Raw genomic sequence first — 12516 nt, forward strand, 5'->3', positions numbered from 1 at the left:
CCATTTGGATTTCCATTATTTAGCGTCTACCTTTAAAACTAAACATGTTAAAATGGAATGCAGTGTCCCAGTGCCCACTGGTTTCTAACACGGTACCCTGATAAAAGAAACTGGGTTTCTTGGAGAAATATATCAGCCCAGCCCAAGCATCATGTAACCGCAGAAAGTCAGGACCCTGTTGCTCAAGAAATGAAAATCTCACAATGATGGGGGTCCCTAAAGAGACACAGGACTCCACTGAGAGCAGCCAAACCTGAAAACATTTCTGCAACAAAATCAAGTAACACTGCATTATAACCCAAAGTAGGAAGTAAATACACATGCCTTCACACTGGTATAAATGACTGAGTAAATTCACATGGGTAAAGAGAACTCCTCTGCAGTCCTCCCCATAATTAACTCTCTGCCCTCAGGGAGGTGGAGCTAAGGGACACGGGAGCCACTAGGGGATAGGAGATGTGGGGGGGCTAGGAGATGTGAGGGGCTAGGAGAGGTGGGAAGCAAGAGCTTGTGTCACTTTTAAATTTGGACTTCTGGCCTTCAGAACTGGGAGACGGTAAACCCCCGCTGCTTTCAGCCTGAGTGTGGGTGATTTTACTGCAGTGTGCAGTGTTTTGTGCAGCTCCCCCAGGAACTTCACGTGACTTTTTGGAGGTCATGCAGCTGAGGAGTGGCAGAGCTCATGTTTGAGCCTGGGCACCCAGCAGGGCCCAGGGCAGCAAAGCCAACAGCAGATGCACCTGGCAGTCTCATCAAGTGCCTCCCCCCTCCGGGTGTCACTCAGTGTGGAGGCCCTCCTCCAGGCCCTCACCCCTCCGTGACCAGGGCCTGAGCGCATCCTGAGCACCTATCTTGCCCCCAACCCTACCCCAAAAGAAAACTCCACACCTGGAGACCAGAGCACCAGAAATTTATTGAATTCTCCACTTTTCCCAAAGTACAACTAGCCACACACACAGGAGTAAAGGTAGGGAGTCCCACAACCCTGCTCTTATGGCCCAGGTCAGGGTGACCAGCATGGGGATACCCCAAAGCAACAGGCCAGAGTCAGGCTTGGGGTGGTGGGAGGTGAAGAGACATGAAGAGGGGAGCGTGGTAGTGAGAGGGCAGAGGCTTCTGGCTGGAAGTCCCGGACCCTCAGGATGAAGAGAAGGGAGAAAAATTGGGGAGAGGGGTTGTAGAGCAGGCAGGGCCCCAAGAGCCACCCAAAGGCACCAGGGGAGGAAAACACACATTCCAAAACGAGGGTAAAACCAGCCGGTAAGACACAGCTTCTGTCCTGGGTCACAGGACATCAGTGTGTATATGCATGCACACACACGCTCACAACACGTAATGCTCCTGGGGTGAGGGGAGCACCCCAGAGACCCCCCAATTCTAGCCAAAAATTGGGAGGGAGGTCAAGCAGAGGATAGAACAAGTCTCCCCGATTTATCAGTTGGGGCAAGTATTTGGTTTTTCTTCCCAAAAGGGAAATTTAAAAATCTACCTATCATGCCGAATTCATTAAAAGTGATTTAAAAAATTTAAAAAACAAAAAAACAAAAAACCCTAGAAGTCCTCCTTGCTTAAGCTTCACACTGGACTAAAAAGCTGACCAAAGAAGAAACATGGAAGTGAACAGGCCAGGTCTCCCCATCCAAATACAAGTCCCAGAGCAGAAAGCTATGGGCCTGACATAGTCTGGGGCAGCTCCAGCTGCCAGCATTTACCTGGAAGAGCTGGGATAGGATGGGGCCAAGGTGAGAGTGCCACCCCATGGGGGAGAGCATGTTTCCAAGGACAAATTCTAAAAATAACAAACATTTTAGTGGGTGGTATAGGAAGTCTTGACAGGAAAGGGGGGCAAGTGGGCTGCCATCAGCTGCGTTGCTCCAGGTAAGCGGACAGAAGCAGCCCGGGGGGAAGGAAGTCCAGGTGCCGATTGCTGACCTTCATCTGCCTCTTGCCCTCCAGGTTGGCACCTGTAAGAGTGACCAGTGGGGCAAAAATGAAAGGAATGCAAGAGTCATGGCGCACACAGGGGCTGTGCCCTTGGCTCTTCCTGCTGGAGGTCTCAGCAAGCTGGCACTTGGGGTCTGGCTGACTGTGCCGGGCTCAGGAGAACAGCTCCAGCTCCATGAGAACCTCCCTCTGCAACCCGTTTCATCCTTTCTGTTCCTTATCCCGTGTTCAGAAGGATGCCCTGAGAAACTCCTGGCCCGGAACAAGTATCCTGCCTCCTTCCTGGTCTCCTCCTTCCCCCGCTGCCCTAGGGCTGACTCTGAAGCTCCGTCCCACCTTGAGGCTTCTGCACAGCTGTTCCCTCGCCCCTGCTCCCCATTTTGCCAGGGCCTGTCCTCCTCTGTGTTCAGGCAACAGCTGGACTCCAGCAGAGAAGCATCCCCCCCTGCACCCGCCCTCCCCGTTCCATCCTGAATCTATGGAAACAAAGGCAAGCATGAGGGCTGCTTGCTGCCCTCCCACCAAGGGATGAACCATCCTGGGTTGCCATGGGAACTGTCTCCTCAGAAACTCTGAGCAGGAAATGGAGAGAGGCAGAAAGCCAGGTGTGGGGAGTGAGGGCTCAGTGGGGTGCCCAGAGCCAGCAGTGGCCTGCAAGCACCCTCCCTATAGGGCTGTGTCCTGAGACCACTCCCTTTGTAAGTGGGGACACAGGCCCTGGGAGGGGGCACTTGCCAGAAATCATGTGTGGCACAGTGGAAGGCACTATGGCTAAATGAGGAATCTGCGGGCACTGGGATCCCCTCATCTTATATTGGGGCCCCTTGAGGCTCAGCTTCATCACCCCGTATAAGCCTTTCTTTCCCCCTGGCCCTGAGGGTGTGGGTGGGGGCAGTCTGTGTATACAGCATTGCACAGGAACCTCTGAGGAATAAACACAGCACCCCACTACCACAGCTTTGCTCAAGCTGTCCCCCACCCCCACCCCACTCCCAGAAGCCTCCCACTGAGAAGGCAAACCCCATGTAGCCTCGGTTTCCTTGGGCAGAATTGGCACACTGGGAGGGTCCTGGGGCTGCCAGGCACTTACTGGCTGAGATGAGGTCCATGTACTGGCAGATAGCGTGGAGCAGGAGCCTCTCAAAGCTGTGGAGGAATGAGCAGTGAGTGGCCATGGGCTGGAACCAGCCACCCAAGAGCTCGCCGCACTTGCCCCCACCCGTCACCTGTTGTCCAGCATGGCTGTGTACACAGCCTGGGGGGATACGGAAAAGAACCTCAGCAGCCGCTCCTCCCAGATCTCCAGCGTTTCCTGCAGGAGAGACAGACCCAGGGGTCAGGCTGACTTTGGAATCTTGGGTGGGCTATCTAAGTACCCCCGTGCCCAGGACAGCCTCTGGAGCTCAAAGCCCTGCTTTCAAATGTGGCCTCTGACCCGCATCATAAGGCTACTTAACTGGTTCCAAGGGTTCCAGGCACTTAGAAATCCCCATACTTTTGAATGCCTGCAGCTTCTGCCTGGTGAACTCCTACACGTCCTGCAAGGGTCCACCTTCACTGCCCCTGATCCTCCCATCCTCGGGAGAGCCCTTGACCAGCCCTGGGTCCTGCATTCTGATCACAATGGTGTGTGTCCCACCCTGTCTCCACCACAGCATGCATATTAAGTAACTGGTGTCCCCTCACACCACCCCCAATTGAAAAGTTGAAACAGGCAGATGGGAAGAGATAGCCCCAGCCTGGTACTCACCATGGGGATGCGACTCCGTTTGAGAACAGCTCGAAGGCGCTTGCTGATGCGCTGGAAGCATTCTCCGGGGGTGTAAGCAGGGTCTTCTGCAAGAGTCCAAGGCTTAGGGCAGCAGCTAAAGCAAACCGCCTGCCTGCCCCTGCCAGGCTCCTCCCCACCTGGCCCCAGCCCACCCCACATACTAGGCCAGCCCCCAGTCCACCTGCCTGGCCCCCTGTCTACCCCATGCAGGCCGCACCTCTCCTCCGGTCCTCCCCCCGGTTAGGCCCCCTCCTCCGCGCCTTGCTCTTGCCCTCATCCTCCAGGTACTGAAGGACCCGCTCCTGCTCCTCCCCAGAGCGGTTCATGAAGTCATTCCAGACCTGGAACAGAGGCAGGCAGGCCCTGAGCTAATGACAGTTAGTTTCTGGGCCTCAGTTTCCCCATCTGGCCAATGTACACAGGGGGTCACAAAGTGCATGGAAATACTCCTTGTGGACACCTTTGCCCGGTGGACCCACCATTTGCTCATGGGTCACTGAGGACCTGCTCCTCTGGGGAGGGGTTTCTATGTATATGAGTAGATGAATCATGGGTGCTGGAAGGTTCTGGCCTTGTCTGGGGACCCCAAAGGAAATTGAAGGGGCATTCATCATGGGACCAGAGGTGGGCAGATAGTCCTGGCGGAGGCACTACCATAGGCAATACCTGGTACTGAGAGCCAGAACAGAAACACAGAGGCCAGTGTGGCTGGAGCAGATGGAGCCAGCGAAGGGGGAAGGGGCCTCACCTCTACATAGGTCTCATTGTTGCAGGCCTCTGCAAAGATGCCGGGTGCTGCGGGGGGTGCCAGGTCCCCATCCTCTGGACCAAGTGTGCCCCCGTCTGTCTCCAGCAGGGTCAGAAGGTACTGGGCTACAGGGAAAGAGATGGTCTCTGGGCTGGGGTGTGGCATTTGGGGCCCCCCAGGCTCCACAGATACTGGTGGAACATCTTTCCTCCCCATCCTTCTGTATTTATGGTCTTTACTCTCTGGCTTATACCAGCCTCCCCACCTCCACACTCCAGCTGTCTTTCCCAGAAGGCATAGAAACCATCCTGCCTCCAGAACTCCTCCTACCTCTCCCTGCCTTGTTGAACTCCTGCACACCCTTTAAAGCCCAAGCTCCAATGCCCAAAGCTCCCTCTGGCCCTGCTCCAGCATTGCCCAGCTCAGGGCCAGGCTCATGGTAAGGACAACAGATAATTTCAACATGCACACCATTCTGAGGCCTAGGAACCACCAAGAGGTGTCCTGATCCCTGCTCACTCACTGTTCTCCAAGCGCTGGAGGCTCTTCCGCCCCTTGGCCTTGGGCACAAGGTCTGAGTTTCGCACAGCCTGGTTGATGAAGTGCTGCTTCCGCTTGGAGGCTGAGAACCTCTTCACCTGGGAGCCAGCTAGAGTGGGCAAGCATCCTGCAAGGTGTCTGTGGGTGGGGGTTTGGGAATGGGGGGCAGTCCTCAGGGCCAAGATCCCCAGGCAGATCCCAACCACTGCCATTCTACCATAACCATCACCTGCTTGGTTTCCCTCAGCAGCAGGGAGCTCACCCTCTGCCACGTGTGTAGCTCTGGACCATTACAATTTCATTGTCACATCACCCAAAAGGCAGGCATAATCGTGATGACAGATCAGTAAGCTTCGGCTCAGAGCAAACCCTTGCCTGAATTCACACATTGGGTGGGTGGCCGAGAAAAGCTGTTCCCCCCTCCCCCAGGCTTCCAGATGTTAGCTGCTAGCCAGTGAGGCCCAGAGTGCATGGAATTTGAACACCACCATCCTCTGGGAGTTTCTCAAAGACATGATTCACCTGAGCCCAGCTGTTATGAGCAGGGAAGGGGCTGGAATGCCCCCCCCCCAACCCCGTTAATCTCCGTTAATCTGCCCTCCTCAGAGCAAGTGGCATTAAGTCGGAGATGGATTAGCAGTGCCACCAAGCCTCCTGCTGGGCACTCATAGGCCAGGTGTCAGGGAGCAGCAGGGGACTCTTAGATGAAAACTTCTTGATGAGGAGAAGTTGCTGGGCGTTCCTGGTCAGCCCCTGACAATCCCAAACCATAGGATGGTCCCCACCAGACTCATATAGACCACAGAATGGTCCCCACTGGGCCCAGAAACCCTCACACTGTCGGGTGATGGTGGATTCCGGCCCTTAAAGGGTGTGGGGTGCCGAGATTCCCCAACCCGTGTCCTAACTCCCTTCCCCTCATTCATTCTACTCCAGTTGTCTCCTGCTCCTCCTCTAGTAAGTCAAACACAGTCCCACCTCTGCACCTTTGCACTGGCTGTGCCCTCTGCCTGGTGACAATCCCCTAAACTCCGAAGGGTCACTGGTTCACTTCCTTTTGGCTTCTGTTGAAATCTCCTCAGTGAAACCGCAACCTCTTCTGTCTACTCCTTTGGCTTTCTGACCACTGAACATTCTGCTCCACTGACGACTGCTCTCCTCTCCCACTAGGTCATAACTTCCACGCGGGCACTCATAGCCATGCCTGGCACGCAGTAGCTGCTCAGAAAATTAACTGCTGGATCAGATGTCCCAGAAAATCCCTTTGGGTGCTTGTAAGTCTGGGAAAGGACACACAAAACCAAGAGAAGCTGGGACAGGCACCCTACCCTGGCAACCCAGCCCCCATCTGCTTGATTTCCTCCTGTGATGGAAAGCTCACCCCCTCAGTCACACCAATGATCATAGCAACATCCTTGGGTTGAATGTTCACATATGAAGTCAGACCAGGATCTGACCTGAGAGTTGCCTTCCAGAGGCCCAAACACCCCCCACCCCAAGCCCCAAATTCATTCATGGCCTCCCTGGGGCTCCAGTGTCTATGTCTCTACTCCAGGAGCTGGACAGAGTCCAGGATGAAAGCCTGGTTGGGCCGATAACAGAAGCCACATCCGGGGAGAGCTGTCAGGGGGCGTCAGAGCAGGGCAGGACCCAGTGAGAGAGCTCCAGCCCCCAGGGCACGGGGCTCTAAGAAATGGGGCTTCTTGGCACCGCCAAGGTAGGAGCAGAGCTAAGATTTGAATCTGAGTCTGAACAGGACCACACCCCCCAACAGGAGGAAACCTCCCTCCTGCTTCATTCGTGGGTCCACAGAAACCTGCGGTGGGCTCCCCAGACCAAAGTCCATGTAGCTAAGACCCAACTGGTATCTTCCCTGCTCCACCACCACCCATGGCTCCCCAGCACCCTCAGGACAAGAACCAGCCCTCCCTTGACCTGGCGCTGGAAGCCCTTCCTGTCCTGAACTCAGGCCACATGGTCTATGCCTGGGCCCAAAGGCACTAAGGGGGCGTTGTACCCTCTTGTGGGCCTCAAGCACTGAGCTGAGCACTGAAAAAGGAGTCCACAGTCGATTCAAGTTTGCTGACTTCAACCAGATTCCAGCAGGAGATAAGAAACACGTGGCCTAGACACCAGCTCCTGCCCCAACCCCGACTCAAGACACAGAGAGGACGGGGCATAGAGAGAGCGGGGCACAATTACCTAGCAAGTCAATTTGCAATAAAGGCTGGGGGAGGGTGTTGGATATCAGTATAAACTTTATATAAAATATCTCTACATGGCAAACATCGATGCCTGACCTCATCTCTCCCCTGAGGGCCTCCTCTGCTCCGGCCACATGGGTCTTTTCATGTGCCTCAGACTAGCCAGCAATGACCCACCTCAGGACCCCTGCACACACTGAGCCCTCTGCCTGGAGCACCCTTTCTCAGCTCCTTTTGGCCTCTGCTCAAACATCACCTCCCTCCGGGAAAACTGCCCCGCCCCCCACTGGCCCAAACAACCCAGTTTGCCTGTTTCACCAGTTGACACCCAAAATCAGCTAATCCATGCACGTGTTTACTCCTTAATCCTCACCTTCCTGTGTGAAGAGGACACAGGATGAGGTCTCATGGGTCTCTCCTGTGTCCCCAACACCAGACCCACAGCAGGTGTTCAACAGCTGCTTGTTTACACGTCCAAGGGCCAGTTCCTCTCCTCCCCTTTGCAGATTGGGAAACTGAGAACCCAGAGGGGCACCTGAGGCTTCTTGAACAGGCCCAGTGGTGAACAGCTGCTAAGTCAGGTTGGGTTTCGGGGGACCAGATTCCAGTGCCCCCAATTCTGCTCCCTGAAATGGGGAATTTTGACACCTGCTGCCCTGGGGAAAAATCACCTTCTCTGACCTGTCCCCTCCCCCAGAAGCAGGCAAGAGAGGAACCTACTTCCCTGGCAGGAACCCAAAGGGCTCAGGACAGAGGTGACTCAGGCTGGGTGGGGCCAGCTGAATCCCCCATGCAGAAGTGGCCACACCCCCCAAAACTTGGAGGGGGGCACCCTGTTTGGGTGAAAGGAACACACCAGGCAGGCAGATACCCACTCTGGGTGGTTGAGGCCTCTTAAAAGAGGTATTGTCTCTTTCTGGTAGGTACGCACATCTGTAGAGACCAGCAGGGCCTCTGGTAAGTGCCCAGAGAAGATAACATTAGGGAATAATAAAGTACAATAGCCCTGGCCAGTGTGGCTCAGTTTGTTGGGCATCATCCGCGCAACAAAAGGTTGTGGGTTCAATTCCCATCAGGGTGCATGCCTGGGTCACAGGGTTGGTCCCTTGTTGGAGCCCATTTGAGAGGCAACCAATTCATGTTTCTGTCTCACATCAATCTCTCTTTTCCTCTCTTCTCCCTACCTTCCCCTTTGTCTAAATAAACGAAATCTTTAAAATAAATAACAATAATAATAATAATGAAATTATAAAATCCTTTAAAAATAATAAAGATGTTTAAGATAATTAAAAAATGGACACTCCAGTGCTGGGCACCTCAGGGGGCACAGCGTCACTGATCCCCCAGCCACTCTGAGAAGAAGCCACTGTTATTATCACACTTCACAAGTGGGGAAACTGAGGCTCAGAAGGGCAGAACATTCAGGTTTCTGCAACACCAGGGTTCAGAGAGAATCTGAGACCCAAACGACCCACAGTCATATTGGGGGGTCTACACCCATACAGGGTCTCTCCACCTGCTTCATGCCTCCCTCCTGGGCAGAGAGGCTCCGGTTGCCCAGGTTTAAGATATCCGCTCCCACCCCCGCCCCTGTTAATCTGAGTATGTAGCCACAGGTAAACCACAGCCATGTAAACTCGGGGATGGGGGAGCGGATAACTCAGCCAGGGATCCAGCCCTAGCTGTGGGGTGACTACCCAGCCTGGGAAAGGACGACCGCGCGTGGATAAAAGCTCTAGGGACACCACACAGCGGCCGCCTCACCCAAGCAGTAAAGGGCTCACAGAACCCCAAGATGGTCCAGTACCCGAGACTCCAGAGCCGCGGAGGTCCTTAAACCCACAATCGAGGTGTGCCCCTTCCACCCCAGCAAATATCCGGGTGTGTCGGGATGGGATTTCTCCAGGTAACTCGGGGTAACAATAAGACCCCCACCCCTTCCCGCGTCTAGGGGCTGTCACGGAGGCGGGGCAGGCCCGGGGCTGCAGCTGGGGAGGACACCAAGGGGAGGGAGCCCCAGAGCCCCGGTGGCGGGGGCGCGCCCGCCCGCCCCACCGCGCTCACTGCGTCTGGCGCCTGCCCGGAATGACCCCTGCGGTCGCCGCCACCTCCTCTGAGCAGCCCTCGGGGTTCTCCAGAGCGACCATAGCTCAAATGTCGCTGTCGCCGCGGCCAGGTGGCAAGGCCTTCTCTGGACCGGGCAGGAAGTGACGGACGCCCAGAGGCGGGCCGGGGCGGATCTAGGAGGCTGGCCGCGCGGGGCGGGGACTGCCTCCAGGAAGGCGGCCAGACCCCGGGCTGTGGTTGGAGTGGGCACCCAGCCTTTGGGGGACCTAAGGAGAAACTGAGGTGGAGAGTGAGGGGACGGTGGCCACAAACCTAGGGTGCAGGCATAGCGGGGCACCCAGCCCCGGGGAATGGGAAACTGGGGCTTGGGTAAGAGGGACGGAAAGGGATGCCTGTTCCCGGGGCAGTGGAAAGATGAAACGAGCCATACTCCTCCTCCACTCGACACCCATGGCGACTTGGCTTCCACCGGCCCCCTCCCAGTCGTTCATTAAAGTGAGGCCCCCGGAGCACCAGCTGGGTGCCTCAGTTTACTCATCTCTAAAATTAGGACGTCAGCGCCACCCCTTTTGCCTTTTAGGACTTATTCATTTAACAGACACGGCCACTTCTGGGCTCTGCGGACCCAGCAGTGACCAAGATGGACCCCTCCCTCACCCAGCAGGTGGGGAAAAGGAGCCTCTGGGCTAGGGACTGGCAAGCTGCAAAAGCAGGAATAGTGTGCCAGGCAGAGGGAACAGCCAACAACATCCAGAGTGGCCAGAGCAGGGAGATGAGGGGGCAGGGAGAACAGAGGTGGGGGGGGGCAGACCCCTGAGCCTGGTGGCCCTGTGAGGACAGGTCTGGGTTTTGGTCCTGAGGGCAATGGGGAGCCACAGGAGGGCTTAGGGTACAGAATTAAACCTGTTTAGAATCTGGAATCCACCCTTCAGTCTACAAGAAAAGTGGGAACCTGTACCACAGGCATGCGACTAGCCAGATCCAGCCAGTGCAAATTGTGCGGGACCAATACCCCAATTATTTTAATAAATAAAAAACAAGGTAGGGCCCTGACTGGTGTGGCTCAGTGGATTCAGTGCTGGCCTGAGAACCAAAGGGTTGCCGGTTTGATTCCCAGTCAGGGCACATGCCTGGGCTGCAGGCCAGGTCCCCAGTTGGGGGTGTGCAAGAGGCAACCACACGCTGATGTTTCTCTCCCTTTCTTTCTCCTTCCCTTCCCTCTGTCTAAAAATAAATAAACTTTTAAAAAAAGAACAAGGTAGGGAGAAAAGGAGGAGCAACAAAAAGATCCTGCCTTTTGGTCCTCCAGCCTAGACCAAGATGTCCTGGGTTCCATTCCCACTCAGGGCACATGACTGTGTTGGAGGCCAGGTTCCCTCCCATTCGGGACTGTGTGAGTGGCGATTGATCAGCATTTGACCAGTGGCCTCTGGGTTCACAGGCCAGCGCTCAGTCCACTGAGCCAAGCCAATCAGGGCTGAATAAATAAAATCTTTTTTAAAAAGTTTTGGGGGAAAGAAGGGGGGAAATGGGACAAATGTAATAGCATAATCAATAAAATATATTAAAAAAAAAAAAAGTTTTGCCCTGGCTGGCGTAGCTCAGTGGATTGAGCACGGGCTGTGAACCAAAGCATCGCAGGTTTGATTCCCAGTCAGGGCACATGCCTGAGTTGCAGGCCATGGCCCTCAGCAACCGCACATAGATGTTTCTTTCTCTCTCTCTTTCTCCTTCCCTTCCCTCTCTAAAAATAAATAAATAAAATCTTTTAAAAAATCAATCTTGCCCTGGCTGGTGTAGCTCAGTGGATTGAGCATGGGCTGCAAACCAAAGTGTCACAGGTTCGATTCCCAGTCAGGGCACATGCCTGGGTTGCAGGCCATGACCCCCAGCAACCACACATTGATGTTTCTCTCTCTCTCTCTCTTTCTCTCTCTCTCTCTTTCTCTCTCTCTCCCTCCCTTCCCTCTCTAAAAATAAATAAATAAAATCTTAAAAAAATAAAAAATAAATTTAAAAAATCAATCTTATAAAAAAAAGTTCCCAAAGAACTCATACCGTAGGCAAATGTGTTCAGATGCAAAAGAAATCGATGGTGACATGTGTCAGGAAAGGAGACAGAAGGAGACAGAAGGGGCGAGGGGCTCTGGGGGCACAAAGGTAGCCGTCCTGCTCTGGCCCATGACGCGCCAGTTCTAGAGTGCGCAGCCCAGGCCCTGGCTCACGGGGCCTCACTTCCCGGGAACCTGGGCTGCACCTGCACATCCTCCCGGACCCTCTGCCTGTGGCGAGCTGCTGCCACTCCCCAGAGCCCCCACCTCGAAGGTCCAGCCTCCTGCTGACTGCTCCCCCAGGCCCATTCGCCTCAGCAGCTTCCCCCAAATGGTTCCTCTACCCACATTTGATGACCAAGGGTCTCTTCACCCTCACTTGTCCCTCATTACCACTCCACAAGGATTTTTCTTCCCACTCTAATTTTTATTCTGATTTGTCAGGAATAATTTTGAAGGTAAAAAAAGGGTGAACAGGAAAATGTTCTCCTCTCCCTGGCTCTTTGTATTTATCCCTGTAGACAGCCAATGTGCTTTGATGCCCATGCATATGTATTCATTTCTCCCCTCCTCCTTGTTTTAGTCTTTGTATACAAATAGCAGCATTTTTCTCTGCTGCAGAGTACTCCACAATGGCGCCATCCCAGTACACTCTTGCGTGCCTCGTGGGTTAGTCTCTGGGGGTCCAAGTGGCACAGGTGTCTACGTGCCCTATTGTTCTTTTTTAAAAGGTTTTGTTTATTTATTTTTAGAGAGGGAAGGGAGGTAAAAAGAGGAGAAACATTAATGTGAAAGAGAAACAGCAATTGGTTGCCTCTCACATGTGCCCCGACTGAGGGAAGACAAAACCCACAACCCAGGCATGTTCCCTGACTGGGAGTCAAACCCTCCTCCTTTCACTTGGAGGGACGATGCCCAACCAACTGAACCGCACCTGTCATCTTCTAAAGGCCAGACCCCAGGAGCAGTGAGTCTGTATCCCCTGGTCAGGGTGGGTCCTTCCACAGCAGCCCCCACACAGCCTACCCCACCCCAGCTGCATCCCAACCCCTCCTCCTCCAGTCCATCTCTTCCAGTGCTCTCATCCTGACCTCAGTAGGGCAGGGAGAGGGGGAGAAGTTTGCTGTGTAGGAGGGGGCACAGGCAGGTGAAGGAGTGGCAAGTGGCTGCAGGAGGGCAGAAAGGAGGGGA

The 12516-nt window shown here is 54.5% G+C and overlaps 1 protein-coding gene across 1 annotated transcript; it reads right to left on the reverse strand.

The window, feature by feature from the left end:
- Window positions 1-889: 889 nt before the first annotated feature.
- Window positions 890-9449, reverse strand: R3HDM4 (R3H domain containing 4). The gene is made up of 8 exons (XM_028520114.1): window positions 9272-9449; window positions 4987-5141; window positions 4464-4588; window positions 3933-4056; window positions 3695-3780; window positions 3171-3256; window positions 3035-3090; window positions 890-1964 (listed from the first exon to the last, which is right to left on the reverse strand). The coding sequence occupies exons 1-8, from the start codon at window positions 9352-9354 to the stop codon at window positions 1861-1863; spliced, it is 819 nt and encodes a 272-aa protein (XP_028375915.1). The 5' UTR covers window positions 9355-9449; the 3' UTR covers window positions 890-1860.
- Window positions 9450-12516: the final 3067 nt, after the last annotated feature.

This window comes from Phyllostomus discolor, chromosome 8, assembly GCF_004126475.2.
Source record: "Phyllostomus discolor isolate MPI-MPIP mPhyDis1 chromosome 8, mPhyDis1.pri.v3, whole genome shotgun sequence".
NCBI classification, from domain to species: Eukaryota; Metazoa; Chordata; class Mammalia; order Chiroptera; family Phyllostomidae; genus Phyllostomus; species Phyllostomus discolor.